General features: G+C 35.8%; 1 protein-coding gene across 3 annotated transcripts in view; it reads right to left on the reverse strand.

Annotated features, from left to right (window-relative positions):
• Nucleotides 1-14,744, reverse strand: part of LOC133174270 (trichohyalin-like) — a 29,427-nt gene extending 14,683 nt beyond the window's left edge. The window contains exons 1-3 of one of the 3 annotated variants that reach the window (XM_061309354.1): nucleotides 6,871-7,078; nucleotides 6,335-6,450; nucleotides 1,720-1,833 (exon numbers count right to left, since the gene is read on the reverse strand). In XM_061309354.1, the coding sequence (XP_061165338.1) occupies nucleotides 1,720-1,833; nucleotides 6,335-6,437 (217 nt within the window). In that variant the 5' untranslated portion in view covers nucleotides 6,438-6,450; nucleotides 6,871-7,078. Of the gene's footprint in view, nucleotides 1-1,719; nucleotides 1,834-6,334; nucleotides 6,451-6,870; nucleotides 7,079-14,725 lie in introns of those variants that run through there. The other 2 variants (XM_061309353.1, XM_061309352.1) reach the window with 2 other exon arrangements.
• Between the last annotated feature and the right edge of the window lie 4,349 nt (nucleotides 14,745-19,093).

Here is a 19,093-nt window from a genome sequence, read left to right on the forward strand (position 1 = left end):
TCGAGTTGTGATTGGAGTTGATTGACATCGTTCGAACAATCAGCGAACTGCTTTTGTAAATGATGATATTTGCCTTTGTGATATATCTTGATTCTTTAGTCTCGGGAATGAAAAACACAAGTAAACAACAATTCATAAGATAACATGCTACTCTATAAATAGATATGGTGTCATCCAATCTTATGCTGATGTACAAATATTGTGATCAGGAATCTTATTGTAGATGTAGATTTGTACGATAAATAACAAATCAACACTGATCGATATCTTCTTGTTAATTATTCTTTAAAAACTGAAATTTTCAAATACGCCTTTTATTTTTGTCGATGACGCAATTTGTGCGTATGTTGGAAGATTCGAGATCACGTGTCCTAAACAATCCCAACTTTTGACTGCACCGTATGCCAAGGGTTTGTGAGGAGAGTAGCGGATCAGAAATCCTTGGCTAGCGAAGATGATTATCTACAAACACTGACCCCTACAAATTATAATGATTCCACAGTGGTGCTTTTTCATGTACAGTAATACCGGTACTTGTTGGTACTTGGATATAAAGAATTCTTGCTTAACATAAGGAATACTTTTCAATTCCCCATGTATTCCCCAATACAAACTTGAGAGAAAAATTGTTCATTAAGAACCCAGTTTTACTGGAAATGAAAAAGTGAAAATGAAATATTAATTACATCCCATCTTCAACTTAACTGTGGAAAAAAATCACTGTTTTAAGAAAGTCTTACAGGGGGATTGAACGTGACGAACATCATGTTTTATCCTCTTTTTTTCTCTTTAACATATTTTCTAGTAAAGTTCAAAGTATAAAACTCATACAATTAACAGAGAGTCAGTATACATTTACATATATAATTAAGCTCTCCGATAACATTCTTAACACTCTACACATATAAACTTCTATATGTGTTTACAAGGAACCTTAATCATAGAAATCAAACTGTTGTCCCCCCGATATTCCCTCTAAGCAAGTGTTACTATAGTTATAAATCAAACTCATTTTCTGACAAGGTCCATTTTGGTCTTTTCTAATGCTTGTTTTACCAACAATTAATGATTTTTTTTTTCTTAATTTTAAATTCGCTCAGATATCTTTGTATAAATAAACATTTGGATTCTTTCCAAGTTTTTAAAATAAGCGAGCTTTCATTGATACAAATGATAAAAGTTAAAACCAAATAAGGGCAGTGAACTCTGTACAAAAACATCCAGGCAATTACGCATTTTCCTAAAACAGCCTTAAGCAGTCTCTTCCTAATTGTTCAAATTCCAGGAGAATTTGTACTGATTACAACATTCTAGTCAAGAAAATCTGCTTTTTATAAGAACATAACTTGAACAGTGTTAAGACACTATAAAGAACATGTTAAAATGTTTAGGTAATACACTTGAAAGAACAAGGAAAGAAAAATATAGCTTAGAAGGGTTAAGTTTATTAGTTTAAGGAAATACATGGTCTGAATATACTTTAAGTTTTCTCAGTAACATAGAGCTGAGTACTACAAAGATAGAAAATCCTTTCTAGTACAGATGAGAATGTGCAGGCAGTGATAAAGTTCTATGTGTCTGGCTAAAGATGTGGAGAAAAGTCTCCTGTAAAAAGTCTGAGATATAACACACTACACAGTGTGAGATTAAAATCCATCACTCCAGAATACAAAACTGTTAGTTGTCACGCCTAAACTCACTACTGGGGACTGAACTCACTACTCGAGTCCGGGAGCATGACTCGCTCCCTGGTGCGAGTCCGGTGAAGCTGAAGCGAGTCAAATGTCTCCACGTGCTGAAGAAGTTCTTCATGACATTTCTCCTGCTGCAAGTCTACAGAAACAGCTTATAGCTTACTACACACACTCATTAGCAATGTACTGTACCTCTCTCAATAGCAATGTAGCTACATGTCTACAGAGATTAATACACACTCAATAGCAATATACTGTAGCTATATGTCTACAGAGATTAATACACACTCAATAGCAATGGACTGTAGCTATATGTCTACAGAGATTAATACACACTCATTAGCAATGGACTGTAGCTTCTAGTCTACAGAGACAGCTTGTAAGCTTGCTATACACTCAATAGCAATGTACTGTAGCTAAATGCTACATAATCACAACAAACCCAGTCTCATACTCATAGTTTAATACTGCTAATAGAAGATAGAGCTATAACTTACTTATAGACAATAGAATTTCAAGCTTTTAGCAACAAAATTACAAAAAACAAAATTCCACAGTGCTAAAGCTTATTTTAATAAATTTACTAAACAATTCAAGAGCAGTCATAGCTAACTTCTATAAAATCACTACCCAAAAAGCTAGCTAATAGTGAATAACAGTAGACCACTGCAGATCTGTAGCTCACCAGTCTCACAAAAACTACAAGAAGTTCTAAAATAACCCAGTCTTCTACCTAAATTTCTGTATCATAACATGTACCAGCTTCCTGTGCTTGCTACAGAATTTTTTTTATATTCAGACCCATTAGTTTAAAAACATTACTGCTCCTTCATTTAACTTTTCTAATCACTCACTATTCAATTATGACATATATAACATGTTTCAGTGAGCAGGCTGTATAGATGTAAACATGTATGCCCTATCTGCTCTAATCTGTGTAAAATATTTAACATTTAAAAAAAAAAAATAATAATTCCGAATTTTCTTCTTTATTATCATTGCCATGTTCCACGGTTGTATTTTTTTCGATCTCTTTTTTGACAGCTTACTATGGTAAGGATATATAAAATAAGATTTATGTCCTTGAAATTTTGCAGTTCGTGAGGCATAAAATGATTGAAGGGGGTCATCCATTGTCACTAGATACTAAAGTGAACAATGAATAGATATTCTCGAGTTTCACTGTAATATACAGGTCATTTAATACAATGTTAGACACAAGGATCTTAGATATGTCTCACGCCCTTTTGCCCTAGAATTACACTCTCTAATATGAAAGCGCTGTTCATATTTGGAATAGTTTTGATGCAGTACTTCTTTACATATAGGAGGTGCCAAAGGGATAAAATATGGGTTGTAAAATGAGATTTTTTTAAACTTAAATTTAAGCTTTAACTTTGGAAAAAGTTACTTTTCAGGTGAAAACAGTTGAATATACTTGTATATAGATCTACTGAATACTCAAACTATACCTTAAATGAAGAAAATATGTTATAAAGAATGCACAGTATCATTTATATTTTGCTTCTGGTATGTTTTAAATTTTCAAGTTGTTTCCTCAGTGAGACAATTCTTTTTTTCATACTGAATCTGTGTATTAAACAACATTAATAATCCACATTTTACAGATGTGTAACCACAATGGGAGCAATTAAAGATATCAGGCACTGAGTGGGCAGATATAAACAGTAAACCACAGCAGGGTCGGGGAATTTAAAACTTATCTCTGTCGAGACTCCTCAATAAACGATCTGTTGTAGAAAGACCAAGGTTATGCCTGTAGTAATCATAATTCATAATCAATACAAAACTGTACCAGGAATGTTTACAATTAATAAACATACAGGGAAATATGAATCTCCCAAATTTGAGTAAAACTGAAATTGTTAGGTTAAAAAATCTTTATAATTTCCTTAATATTTTCTTCCCCGTTTCTTTCATAGAAAAACAATTGATCTGTTTTCCTGTTCTATAAAGTGGTTAGGTTTCTATCTTACTAACCCATCAACCCCCAGATCTTCTCTGAGTGTTACTTTGTGGTATGACAGTCTATTATCTTATCAACCCATCATCCCCCAATCTTCCCTGAGTGGGTTACTTTGTGGTATGACAGTCTATTATCTTACTAACTCATCAACTTCCCAATCTTCTCTGAGTGGGTTACTTTGTGGAATGACAGTCTATTATCTTATCAACCCATCATCCCCCAATCTTCCCTGAGATGGTTACTTTGTGGTATGACAGTCTATTATCTTACTAACTCATCATCCCCCAATCTTCCCTGAGTGGGTTACTTTGTGGTATGACAGTCTATTATCTTACTAACTCATCATCCCCCAATCTTCCCTGAGTGGGTTACTTTGTGGTATGACAGTCTATTACCTTACTAACCCATCATCCCCCTATCTTCCCTGAGTGGGTTACTTTGTGGTATGACAGTCTATTATCTTACTAACTCATCAACTTCCCAATCTTCCCTGAGTGGGTTACTTTGTGGAATGACAGTCTATTATCTTATTAACCCATTATTCCCCAATCTTCCCTGGGTGGGTTACTTTGTGGTATGACAGTCTATTATCTTATTAACCCATTATTCCCCAATCTTCCCTGAGTGGGTTACTTTGTGGTATGACAGCCCATTATCTTACTAACTCATCAACTTCCCAATCTTCCCTGAGTGGGTTACTTTGTGGTTTGACAGTCCATTATCTTACTAACTCATCAACTTCCCAATCTTCCCTGAGTGGGTTACTTTGTGGTATGACAGTCTATTATCTTATTAACCCATCATCCCCCAATCTTCCCTGTGTGGGTTACTTTGTGGTATGACAGTCTATTATCTTACTAACTCGTCACCCCCCCCCCCCCCCCAATTTTCCCTGAGTGGGTTACTTTGTGGTATGACAGTCTATTATCTTACTAACCCATAATCCCCCAATCTTCCCTGAGTGGGTTACTTTGTTGTATGACAGTCTATTATCTTACTAACTCATCATCCCCTTCCCTGAGTGGGTTACTTTGTGGTATGACAGTCTATTATCTTACTAACTCATCATCCCCCAATCTTCCCTGAGTGGGTTACTTTGTGGTATGACAGTCTATTATCTTACTAACTCATCATCCCCCAATCTTCCCTGAGTGGGTTACTTTGTGGTATGACAGTCTATTATCTTACTAACTCATCATCCCCCAATCTTCCCTGAGATGGTTACTTTGTGGTATGACAGTCTATTATCTTACTAACTCATCATCCCCCAATCTTCCCTGAGTGGGTTACTTTGTGGTATGACAGTCTATTATCTTACTAACTCATCATCCCCCAATCTTCTCTGAGTGGGTTACTTTGTGGTATGACAGTCTATTATCTTATTCACTTGTCATCCCCCAATCTTCCCTATGATGTACTAGGACCCCATTGTGACTGACAGCAGGAAATCATCCAAATCTGCTTAAGTTCAGAATTAGTTTAGCAGTATTGAACTCAATATAGAAAGTTCAACTGAGAAATCTTGAAACCTCTTGATACAATTTTTAACATTGTTATATTTATAATCCACTTATGTCTTGATGTCATGCATCCTCTTACATTATTATGTTTTAATAATTCCTAGTCTCAGTATTAAATTGATCTGATAATTAATCAAAATTCATTTTTTCTTGGTCATCATAAGCTTTATTTAATGAATGGACACTCAATGACGGAGTTCTGATGTATCTGTAGAGCTATTCTCTTCAGACAAGTGTCAGGCTTGGATGTAAGCCTGTCCACTAATCTCTAAAGAGAATATAGAGCTAGTCCTGCATCACTTTCTATTGTTTACTGCTAATGTATGAATGAACTTTTTGTTGTGGCACTGGACATAGGCCCCTTAAGGTCCTCTTGCCTGGTCAGTACAGAAGAGCTCCATGTTGACAGAACATGTGCCAATCTGTGCTTTATACAATAACAACAACTCGAATCAGTCATAGACCAGCACTGAACATATATCTGGCCAGGTAAAACTGTTTATCTGGTGAGAGAGTAATTAACAATCACATGTACACCTGGATGACACAACGGACCAACCTCCTGTCAGACAGGTGAGATTCTATAGAGACAGTCCAATGTTCCTGATTCAGGTGGGAAAAGTCCCAATCAAAATAACCCCCACTCTCAATGCAAATTTCTAATTATAATGCTAGCATGCAATCCCCAATTAAAGCCCATCAAACATTCTCCAACATTTGTAATTTCTCAATCATGACATCTCTCTCCACCCCCTTAATACTGTTACATAATCACAAACTCCCTGCAAGCATTGTGCAAGACTAAGTAATGAAGATAAACTCGGGTTTAACAAACAACAACCTTGTAAGTTTGTACATGAATCAGAGAGAACATTTCTCAATCTGATATGCCTTCTCCATCATCTAATGCACAGACACTTGTCTTTTAGTTGATCTAATGCACAGACACTTGTTGCCTTAATAGATTTTATAAACAGTCTTCCACTATGAGGATCTGTCACCAAACGAAAAAAATATTTGTATTACAGCTCTCCAAGGATTGATTGGTTAACATAAGGTTACATGGCATAATGACAAATAAAAACTTTTAGTAAGATACTTAGATGTAACACTGTACTGTGGCAAATCCTTACCTTCAGCGGAGGGCAGAGGGTTCTTTTCCTCTGTTTTTACGTGGGTAAGTTGATGTTCTGCTCGCACATCTTTCAACAGTTCAGGGGCCACTTTACTTGCCATTTTTCAATTCAAGCTGACAAAAAACAATGCAAAAGAATTGAAAAGTTTTTACTCAGCAAATCCTGCTACAATAACTTCCCGTCGAATCTCAGTGAGATGAACACTGATTTTCATAAACTCACAACTTTTTGTATGAGAAATACTTCCTTGCGGTAAATCAAATTGTATTTGTCACGTCACACTAAAATAATCCAACTTTTGACAGCAGATGTATATCATGATTACATACCTAAATGTACACAGTCTATGATTCATAATCAATACACATTTAATGCACAAGGAAAATACTAAATATATGTCTGCATGAGATTAAATACGCTACGAACACCTACAACAAAAGTATTCATATTATACAATGAAATAAAATTCAAGCAAATAAAATACACTGAAATTATATTTCAAATATTAAAAAGCAAAAAGTACAATTACTTACTATTAATGTAAAAGTAGAAAATACACTCCGAAACACAACCTTGTTTTAAAAGATTATTTAAGTTTAAAGGAATGCAACAAAACAACACAACACACACAAGGGGAGGCAGTTAAATCTGGAGAACGTTGTTTACTGTCCACAGACTCTGACAGGATGTGGGTCGCGAACCCAGGTGAGTCAATGGGGCACACCACAGGGGAATTTAACCACATGTAGTACATCCTCCGACTTTAAAGGACAAGTAATCACACATCTGCCTAATTATGTCTGTCAACCCACACAATTATACAAGTTTAAATGCTCATTGCCAGATCTACTGTACGTTCAAGGCTAGTTGTCTCTGTTCTGTCTATGGAGTTAGCCTCAGTTGACAAATATCAGTGAGGGACTCTGTGTTTTAGGGATGGGGTCTGAGTCAACAAAAAGTAATACAACACATGCACCTTATCTCTGATTTAACACCGTGCACCTCTGGCCTAGTTTGGCAGCTCTTTATACTAAAATTTTCAATGGAATTTGAAAGATCAAATAACATGTCAATATAATTTGACTTCTTTTATATTTTTTTGTTTAATTAGATTATTCATTTTGTTAATCAAATTATTTAAAAAAAACAACAAAATACCATACTCACAGATCTCAATCAAACCCAAACTGATACCCCAAAGTTTGTGGGAGGGACCAGATTAAGTGTTGATGGAGATCAGATCATCCCAGAGATGTTAATTAGTAATTTTTAGAGACCCCCATTAAACATTTGTACTTGTATTTAAAAACTACACCTCTGGCCTAGTTTGGAAGCTCATTATACTACTGGGTAAAATTTTTTGATGGAGTTTGAAACATCAAATAACATGTCATTATAATTCAACTTCTTTTAATATACTTTTTTGTATATCAAATAGATCATTTTGTTAATAAAATCATTTTCAAATGAACAAAATACCATACTCATAGATCTTAATTAAACCCAAACTGATGTCTCAAAGTTTGTGAGAAGGACCAAAGTAAGTGTTGAGAAGATCCCATAGATGTTATTAAATTAGTACATTTTAGAGACCCCCACTAAAACATTTGTACTTGTATTTAAAAACTAGCAAGTGGTATACTGTTTGATTGTAATAAATTGTTCACAGGCAAAATAAATTTTTGAATACAACTTGAAGACAGTCAAGAAGAGATTAAGACTCTGGGGCTTTCAATGAAGGGTGCTACTTTTACATGACTAAGTACCTAGATGTAGTAGTACATGTAGTAGTGTTAGTAACATGAAGTACTAGAGTTGACTGCGAGGAAATCAGCAGTGACGAGGTCACTTCCTCAAGGAAATCGACCAGTTCCTGGAAATATATACTATAACCTAAAAACTATATACATGTACAAACCTACAGGGAAAACTTATATCTCAGATTTTATTTTCATTTTTACTCAACCAGGCACATACATTGACAATTTAGCCACATTGTACATAATAGGAAATAAATGATGGACTTTGAAATCAGTCTGAATTTTATATCTATAGGCATAACTGAACTGACAAAATCTCAATATGAACTTCAGATTCAATAAACCCTCATGTAAAAAGACTCAGAGCCTTTCACTTTATTTTCACCTGTAAATGAAATATAGTTCTTTTCCCTACATGATAAAATTATAAAATGTGCTAATTTCTTAAAAAATTATTCATTAAGACGAATCATTAAGAGTACATTGTACTTCATCTGAGTCATAATATAGATGTTAAAGTCAGATCGATATTTTGAAAGAAGTTTGATTACTTCTATAAACTAAGTGCTAATTTTATAAAACTACTGATAAGATACTGCCTTCTTTTCCCTGTGACAAATTAAAATGCCAGCATCTAGTGACTGAGGTAAAATAAAAATGTAAACTTGGAATGTCAAAAGTTTAATGTACCTTAGACAGACAAAAATTTCATGCAAGGGTGTACCTGCATACTTTGTTACATAGCTGACCGAAAAAGAAAATATTCTTGATGAGAAATAAAAACAAAACAAAATCCTAACATGGGTAGTTCTTTTTCATATTTAACATCAGACCTCTGAAATCACTATGTCAGGAATAAATTTATCCCAATTCCACGCAAAAAATTTTCTAGTTAGTGTGCATCCTCAGATTGATATTTATGCAAGTTTGGCTTAAGTAGGACTTCCACTTACTTGGGACTGGTTCTGCTCCAAAACATCTAACCTGTTCACTCATCCAGAAAATGTAGGAGAGATCCAGCATCGGAAGCAAATCTGGTAGTATACATGCCTAGTTGCATCATCCATGCAAGTTTAATCATAACAGGCCATATAGTTAAAGAGCTACTCCAAAAAACAGTACCCTGGTCATGCATCTAGAAAATGTAGGTCAGATCCAGGATCAAAAGCAAGTCCGTTAAAATGCATCCTTAGATACATCATCTATGCAAGCTTGGTCCAGGTAATGCTTATAGTTACTTGGGAATGGGTCTACTCCAAAAACTTTAACCTGGTCATCTGGAAAATGAAGATCAGATCCAGCATCTGAAGCAAGTGTGGTAGTGTCCATCCCTAGATGCATCATCCATGCAAGTTTGGTATAGGCAGGATGGACAGTTAATTAAGAATGGACCTGCTCCAAAAACTGTATTTTGTTCACGAATCTAGAAAATGTAGGTCAGATCCAGCATTCAAAGTTAGTCTGGTAGAATGCATCCCTAGATACATCAATGCAAGATTGGTCAAGGTACTGCTTATAGTTACTTGGAAATGGACCTGCTCCAAAAACTTTAACCTCATGGTCACTCATCTGGAAAATCTAGGTCATATCTAACATCTGAAGCAAATCTGGTAGTATCCATCCATACATGCATCATCCTGATTTCATGCAAGGTTGGCCCAGGTAGAGCCTTGATCTGTTAACTCATCCGAAAATGTAGGTCAGATCCAGCATCAGGGATTTATCAATCCTATTTTAACTACCAGTAAACAGTACCTTTTCTCTTTGGAAAAAATGTCAAAAATTCCCCTTTAAGTTATGAAAAATTTCCTGATTAAACAAACATGTAACATTTAAAATTTATTATACTTTCATGTTAAATACTAAAATCTGATTGGTTTAGATGCAGTTAACAATCCGTAATGTCACCCTCAGCATTAGCAACACACTTGACAACGGGTAACACAACGAAAATGTTACATGCGTGCAAATCATGCACGTATGGTTTACCGTATAATTCTCAAAATGTCCGTTGTGCATTTGAAAGAAGACAAATAAACTTGACGTCAATAAAAGCTTGCATCCGATGTAACTTACTTGAAAACAACAAACAACAGACGAAACATTCTTGCGAGTGCAGAAATAAGGAAACTTTAGATGATAAAGGACTCTTTGAGTATCAAACAAACAATAAAGAGGTCGGTAAATGTTTTTCAAAGCTTTCTTATTGAGAAAAATAGAAGCAGGGAATTTGAAAGCTTTCTAAACGTGAATGTACAGACGAACTTTTTTTTTGCTGACATCCTAAATCAATAAGTCATTCAGTATAATAAAATAAATGGTGCCTGTTTGGGAGGGTAACAGTTGAAATTGACATCCCTCAGAAAACTACTGTCAACCTCCGCTGACGCGTCAGTTGACAATGGTTTTCCTTGGGGTGTCAATTTCAACTGTTACCCTCCAAAACAGGCACCATTTATACAATATTAATTTATGATAGTCTAGAAATAACCCCAGATTAGCTCTCAGGATGCAGATTTTGCAACATTTATCTGAAAATTTCCATGGGGACATGCCCCTGGACTCCCATATATAGTATATTCACACCTCCATCACTTAATGTCTTTCAACAGTTCTCATTTTCCCCCATTACATGAAAAGGGTAGTCAAAAAAATCCCCAAGCATCCAGAGCAAGTCTGGTAGTATCCATCCTGAGATGCATCATCCATGTAAGTTTGGTCCAGATAGGGCTTGAAGTTAATTGGGAATGGACCTACTCCAAAAACTTAAACCTGATCACTCATCTGGAAAATGTACCGGTAGGTCTTCCCAGCATCCAAAGCAAGTCTGATAGTGTCCATCATTAGATGGATCATCCATGCAAGTTTGGTCCAGGTAGGGCTTATAGTTACTTGAATGAACTTTAACTCCAGGGATGCCAAAGCTAATGCCAACTCCGATGCCAATGCCAGGGGCATAGCATATCTCGACCTTGTTGAGGTGAGATAAAAAGGGTAAAAATAACAGTTTATGCTAATGTCAGTCAGTCAATATTATTACAAAACAGTTAATGAAATTTTATCAAGTTACTGACAAATCTTTCAAATATGTGTAAAAATGCTGAGTAACTGTCAAAGGCATTATAATGAATAGATATCTGCATAAACTGCCTTTCAGTTAGAAACAGCTTCTGTTTGAAAATGTTGATGTCTGATATGAAATTACACATCCAATACTAAATTGTATCTTAATAATGGTAAACTCAAATGAGTTATTTTTTGGTCACAGTGAGTTACCTCTCTTAGCTTTTCCCATCATTTGTAACTCAAACAAGTTATCTTTCCAAAATAGTTTCAATAAAATGATAACTTGTTCAAGTTATTTAGTGTCATTTCCCCCAAACTTCACACCCCGTGCACCAAAGGCGTTTGCTTGTGCATCAAGACAAAAACAAAAGTTTGGTTAAATTTAAACCTTGCTCAATCCAGAAAAATTGTCCAAAATCTTGGGAACACTGGGAAAAATTACTTATTTAATGATAAAAACTTGACCAAAACAATGTAAATAAAACTTCAAAATAAGAAGTAAAATGCTATTTGTCTCCACCCCCTCACCAATTTTCAAATGGAGTCTGTGCACTTCATCTTGTATTACATAATGGAATCCCAAAATGCAATTACATTTGGCAGGAAATTCCAAAAACCCCAAGAAATCTATGTCCAAGTAGGACATAAAAGTAACTTATATAAGTTATCATTAAAAAAAAAATTGTGTGTGTACAATAACTTACAAATTATTTTTCAAATAACCTGTTTCCATTAGGCCCCTGACTAATGACACAAAAAGTGATACAGGTTTACCCAACTAATGTCTATTTTTCAGAAAGTCGCTGATGATTTGAATTTCACTATATCCTTTACAATGCGGATAGTTAATTATTGTCTGTACATTGTACTGTTTTATTATGTGTAATGTTCCAGTAGGTTAAAGACCAAAAAATCTCTAAACCTAGCTGCACCTGCCATCAAGTCTCTGATGTGGAACTTATTTTAACTGTACTTTCTTAGTCCAAGTACTGCTATTGTGGCTACAGTTCTACAGACAAGTACTGCTATTGTGGCTATAGACAAGTACTGCTATTGTGGCTACAGTTCTACAGACAAGTACTGCTATTGTGGCTACAGTTCTACAGACAAGTACTGCTATTGTGGCTATAGACAAGTACTGCTATTGTGGCTATAGACAAATACTGCTATTGTGGCTATAGACAAATACTGCTATTGTGGCTACAGTTCTACAGACAAGTACTGCTATTGTGGCTATAGACAAATACTGCTATTGTGGCTACAGTTCTAGATCTACAGACAAGTACTGCTACTGTGGCTAAAGTTCTACAGACAAGTACTGCTATTGTGGCTACAGTTCTACAGACATGTACTGCTATCGTGACTATAGACAAGTACTGCTATTGTGGCTACAGATGTACTGCTATTGTGGCTACAGACAAGTACTGCTATTGTGGTTACAGACAAGTACCGTACTGCTATTGTGGCTACAGAGAAGACAAAAAGGAAAGGACCAAGCTATACAGTGGAAAAATTCTGTGCTCATCTCTCATCTGGTCATGCTCATTGTAAATGAAAATTTTTTTTTTCATTAGCTAATGTACCATCCTCGTTAAATGTGTCTCTGTTCATGACATCCATCTTTTTTTGTCAGCATGTCAGTGGAAATATCCTGATGTTATTTACTTAGCCAGGATTATCCAAAGTCAATGGAATTTCCCCTAGAACATGTTGATGGAGTAGTTGCAAGGCAAATAAACAAATTCCACTCATGAAAGTAAACAAATATAAGCAATATCTGAACAATATAGGTAAAATTCTTACCCAGCTTGACTCATTACGCTCATAGGATATAGGTTTTTCATGGAGGGACCAAGGAAAATTTATAGTAATAAAATGTTAACCTTCATCAGATATTTTTTTCCAATTTTTAAACACAGAATATGCTTATTTCCACAAGATGTTTTTCAAAAGTAGGTCAAACTCAAAGGTCAAGGTCATGAGGTCAAAAAATGTTGATACCCAAAGAATGATTTTGTAACAAGGAATATACTTTTGAAATATGAAAGCACTAGCACCAACTGTTCAGATGTTATGGACAAGCTTAAATTTTTCAAAAGTAGGTCAAACTCTAAGGTCAAGGTCATGAGGTCGAAATTGTTGGTATCCAGAGAAAGGTCTTGTCACAAAGAATACACAGGTGAAATATGAAAGCCCAAGCACCATCCATTCAAAAGTTATGGGCAAGGAAAGTTTTTGCAGACAGACACACAGACCAAAAAATCTCCTATTACAGTCATAAAAACAATTTATTGCAGATATTTTTCAAATAGTCTTATTATCATAATGCATACACAAGCTGGAAGTCAAGATGTGTTAAAATCACCATACTAAAACAGAATGTCAAAAAATGTCACTATCTACATGTACTGTATGTGGTTTTTGGAGACATCTAGATAACATCAACAATTTCTAACCAGAGGGAGTTATACCAGCTTTACTATCATCTCCAAAGTTGTCCCTGTCTCACAAATATAAGAGACACAGAAATTATTTAAGCAAAATAGTTCCATACAAAATATATTGATGTAGTAGTGTATATTTTCAGTGTAATGTTGATACAAGAAACACATTTTTATATTTACATTTGCTGTGTTTTCTACTAAGCCAACTGTGAAATTGATTTGAAAACCATTTTTGTGTATACTCACGCGTAGAAATATACACGGAGAAACTTGTGCTAAAGTGACATCACAATGAGGCTACAGAGACGTTAATAAAAATATGAAGATATAGGGCAGTGAGAAATTCAAACATTGAGTATATTTTTGGTGCATTTAAACACGTAAAATGTAAATATAAGGAATGTTTTTAAGTTTAGTGTGAGTTATTGGTGTGTAAACCACACAGACTTGCATGTAGGCTTACTTTTCATGAAGCCCTAGCACGCTTCATGAAATATACCTACGTGACAAGTCTGTGTGATTTACACACCAATAACTCACACAAAACTTAAAAACATTAATTAAAGTGTTTATTTAAAGAAAAAAATTACCCTATATTAACACTGAGATTATTGTAATTTAGACAGTAACAGAGGTGTGATTGAAGCCTGTGAAACCCTCTGGCAAGACACTGCAAAAAATAAATGTTAATCATCATATCTTAGTCTCCTTCCAACTTCCATTTTCAGCCATAAATCTGCGTCATTTCAACTTAATTTTTTCAACGTTGAAATGTCTGTTGGGATGTCCAGTGCAGACTCTTTTATAATTTTTTTAAAGTGTACCCAGAATTGTGTTGTTCTTGGACTTTAATGTTATATATCTCCGTCTAAAAGTAATATGTAACCTTTAAGAAAATAAATTTCTGTACAAAGCCTTTTTATTCGAGTACACATTTTCGTAAATCCCGCTCGCGGCGCGGGTAATGTCTTTTTTCACGGAACACGTCAATAATAAAATCTAGTGCTTTTGTGCACATGGGAATAACAAAGCTTTGCGTCAGAAATATAATTTGCTCGCTGCAAAAACATATGTCAATGGTTAAAAAATCCTTTTCAAGGAAATTTTCATGACATTACCTTCAGCTTATTTTTCCGTAAAATTTCTTCCTGTCCAACGCACTTCCTACATGCGCCTCGCTCACGCTGCTGATCAATGTCACTTGAAGGCTTTGACTGCTTGCCCCGCGAAATTTTCAATGCGAAGATACATGTATACACTCTACCATCGGCTCATACATTCAGTCTGAGAGAGTAACGAACGACAACTCTGCATGGGAGATTGGCGAAGATAACCTGAGTCAAGATCACCCCCTAATATTTGATGTTTCAAATAATGAATAAACCAAATTAGGCCTGTTTGTATGCCCCCGTAATCGATGATTCGGGGGCATATAGTTTTTGCTCTGTCCGTCCGTCTGTCTGTTTGTCCGCAAAACTAACTTGCCCATAACTTTTGATTACTTGGAGCTTTCATATTTCACATGAAAATTTCTTCTGACAAGACCTTTTTGGGGTACCAACATATTTGACCTCTTGACCTTGGTGTTTAACCCACTTTTGCAAAATTTTACCAAACTTCAACCTTGGCCATACCTTTTGAACAGTTGATGCTAGGCCTTTCGTATTTCAAAAGCCTTCTCCTTGTGACAAGACCTTTCTTTGAGTGCCAACAATTTTGACCTTGACATTGGAGTTTGACCCACTTTTAAAATACTTTAACCTTGGTCATAACTTTTGAATGGTTGGAGCTAGGGCTTTCAGATTAAACGTGTAGGCCTATTCCATATGACAAGGCTTTCCCTTGGGTACCAAAAATTTAGACCTTTTGACCTTGACCTTTATAATCTAACCCACTTTTGGAAAACTCTAACATTGGCCATAACATTTGAATGGTTGATGCTTCATGCGACAATCAAAATAAAAAGGAGCTAGAGATTAGAGTTTGATTTTAATCAGACTGTTTCTTTCAGCACCAACAATTTTGACCTTGGAGTTTGACCTACTTTTGAAAAACTCTATAACCTTGGCAATAACTTTTACACAGTTGGTGCTAGGGCTTTCATATTTCACAAGTGTATTTCTGAAGACAAGACGTTCCCTTGGATACCATTAATTTAGACCTTGACGTTTGATTTTGACCTACTTTTGAAAAACTTTAACCTTGGTAATAACTTTTGAATGGTTGTGCTAGGGCTTTCATATTTCACAGATGTACATATTCCTAATTTGACAAGACCTTTCTTTGGGTACCAACATTTTTTATCTCTTGACCTTGACCTTAGAGTTTGACTTGCATTTGAGAAAGTTTAACCTTTGCTGTGATTGAGCTGCCATACAGGGGCATCAGTGTTTCACAAAAACACCTTGGTTTTTTTTTCAATTTTCATTTGAAACCATCTTCATTTCATAGCATGAATCAAAGATCTACATGAATAACTTCTTGTAATATATATAAACATGTGAATGAAAGTATAATTATACCTGTTATTCAGTGATGACATTTAAAAAAAAAACAAGATGTGTTTGTGAAACAGCAAAGGTTAAACTTTCTCAAATGCAAATCAAATATGTTGCTACCCAAAGTAAGGTCTTGTCTCTACTCTCTAGGAATAAACCTGTAAAATATGAAAGCCCTAGCAGCAACCATTGAATAGATATGGAAAAGGTTAAAGTTTTTTTCAAAAGTATGTCAAATATCAAGGTCAGGGTCAAAATGAATGGTGCTCAAGGAAAGACCTTTTCCCAAGAAATGCGCAGGTGAAATATGAAAACTGAAGCACCAATCATCAAAAGTTATGATCAAGGTTAAAGTTTTCCAAAAGTAGGTCAAACTCCAAGGTCAAAGTTGTTGGTATCCAAAGAAAGGTCTTGTCACAAGGATTACACATGTGAAGTATGAAAGCACTAGAACCAACCGTTCAAAAGTTATGGCCAAGGTTAAAGTTTTTCAAAAATAGGTCAAACTCCTAGGTCAAGGTCAAAAAGGTCAAAGTTGTTGGTATCCAAAGGAAGGTCTTGTCACAAGGATTAAACAGGTGAAGTATGAAAGCCCTGGCACCAATTGTTCAAAAGTTATGGGTAAGGTTAAAGATTGGTGAAATTTTGCAAAACTGGGTCAAACTCCAAGGTCAAATATGGTGGTACCCAAAGAAAGGTCTTGTCACAAGGAATACATATGTGAAATATGAAAGCCACAGTACCAACCAATCAAAAGTTATGGGCAAGGTTAAAGTTTTTGCAGACAAACAGACGGACGGACAGACAGGGCAAAAACTGTATATCCCCGAATCTTCAATACAGGGGCATAAAAACCTATGTTGCACACAAAATCTTCCATAATTTGACCCACCTTTCTCCAGTTTTTAAGGGCAGACAACTCTTTCTAAAAAATTTTCACATGTAAAAATGAGAATAAACTTCATTCAAAATATATGCCATAATTATCACCCCTAATTTCAGCAACAGACTACAGCTGTATTTTTATCATGCCCCCGTATCGAAGATTTGGGGGTATATAGTTTTTGCCCTGTCCGTCCGTCTGTCTGTCTGTCCGCAAAAACTTTAACATTGCCCATAACTTTTGATTGGTTGGAGCTATGGCTTTCTTATTTCACATGTGTATTCCTTATGACAAGACCTTTCTTTGGGTACCACCATATTTGACCTTGACCTTGGAGTTTGACCCAGTTTTGCAAAATTTTTCCGAACTTTAACCTTAGCCATAACTTTTGAATGGCTGGTGCTAGGGCTTTCATATTTCATATGTGTTATCCTTGTGACAAGACCTTTCTCTGGATACCAACAACTTTGACCTTGACCTACATGTTTGACCTACTTTTGAAAAACTTTAACATTGGCCATATCTTTTGAATGGTAGGTGCTAAGGCTTTCATTTTTTCACATATGAAATCCTTGTGACAAGACATTCCTTTGGATACCAACAACTTTGACCCTTTGACCTTGGAGTTTGACCTACTTTTGGAAATCTTTAACCGTGGCCATAACTTTTGAACAGTTGGTGCAAGGGCTTTCATTTTTCACATGTGTAATCCTTGTGACGAGCCCTTCTTTTAGATACCAACAATTATAGCCCATTGACCTTGACCTTGGAGTTTGACCTACTTTTGAAAAACTTTAACCTTGGCCATGTCTTTTAAACGGTCATTGCTAGGGCTTTCATATTTCACATGTTGATTTCTTTTGAGAAGGCCTTTCCTTTGGCACCATTAATTTTGACCTTGACCTTGATGTTTGACTTACTTTTGAAAAACTTCAACCTTTTTCTTATCTTTTCAATGGTTGCTGCTAGGGCTTTCACCATTCACAGGTATATTCCTCGGTACAAGACCTTTACTTTGGGTACCAGCATATTTGATTTGCATTTGAGAAAGTTTAACCTATAAGTTGCCATATGGGGGCATCAGTGTTTCACGAACACATCTTGTTTATAATATGATCATAGTGAAAATTAAGGCTAAAATTGAACATTCTAGAAATCATATCAAATTCTTAAAAAAAATACTAATATCATACTCCCCTCCCCTTAAATAGGTTGGGGTATTTCATGATGGAATGTTACTTGTGGGTAGCCATCCCTTCTCTGCAATGCCTCTTACACCACTAAATGTAATTTAATGAATCTTTCACTGTATCGATCATCTTTATTACAAGTTTAAAAGGAAAGAAGAAAAATATACGACTGACCAGACAGGGATTCGACCCCGGGCCCCCTGAATCACTAGTCTACCAACTGAGCTATCTGGCCATCTGCAATCAAACTAGCCTCAGCACCCCATTCCTCCCTCCTTAAAGGACTTCGTTCCCAGTGACAACAACCCTGGCAGGGCTTTCACCTGTCACTTCCAGGGCATGTCAAGGCACCAAATGCAACTTGAAAGGAGAAAAATGCAATGAACCCAGGCTCCCTGAATCTCTAGTCAGGTGCTCTATCTGTCCACCAGCAATCGAATCTGGTCTGGTTCATTGCATTTTCTCCTTTAGTTACATATTTGGTGCCATGCCTTTCCTGTTACACAAAAGTTTGTGCATCCTCCCTTGTAACAAAGTATGTGTCAGGGTATATGGTTATTCAAACTCTAATCTCACTCATTACACAATTTTATGTCATAAAAAAGTTTTAGGCCTGTACACCTGCATTGCACACTTTCACTGGGATAGCAAATATTTACTGGAATACCTTGCAGTTCAGCAGAGCTGCCCTCAGCTTGGCCTAGGGTCTCTGACCATATGTAGAAAACTGTACTCATCAAGACTCCCTTAAGTCATACCAGCTGTACTCATCAGACTCCCTTAAGGTCATCCCGACATTTTTAAGTTTCTATGCTAGAAAACAGCAGCCTATACATTCTGCTGTTTCCTAGATACAGGAAGGGCACTAACCCTTTTTTTCATGGCAACTTCACATGGGTAACCTATGTTCCAGTT

The sequence above is a fragment of the Saccostrea echinata genome, unplaced genomic scaffold (assembly GCF_033153115.1).
Source record: "Saccostrea echinata isolate AGI-Se365-2 ecotype Australia unplaced genomic scaffold, CSIRO_AGI_Sech_v1 ptg000057l, whole genome shotgun sequence".
Taxonomy (NCBI): domain Eukaryota; kingdom Metazoa; phylum Mollusca; class Bivalvia; order Ostreida; family Ostreidae; genus Saccostrea; species Saccostrea echinata.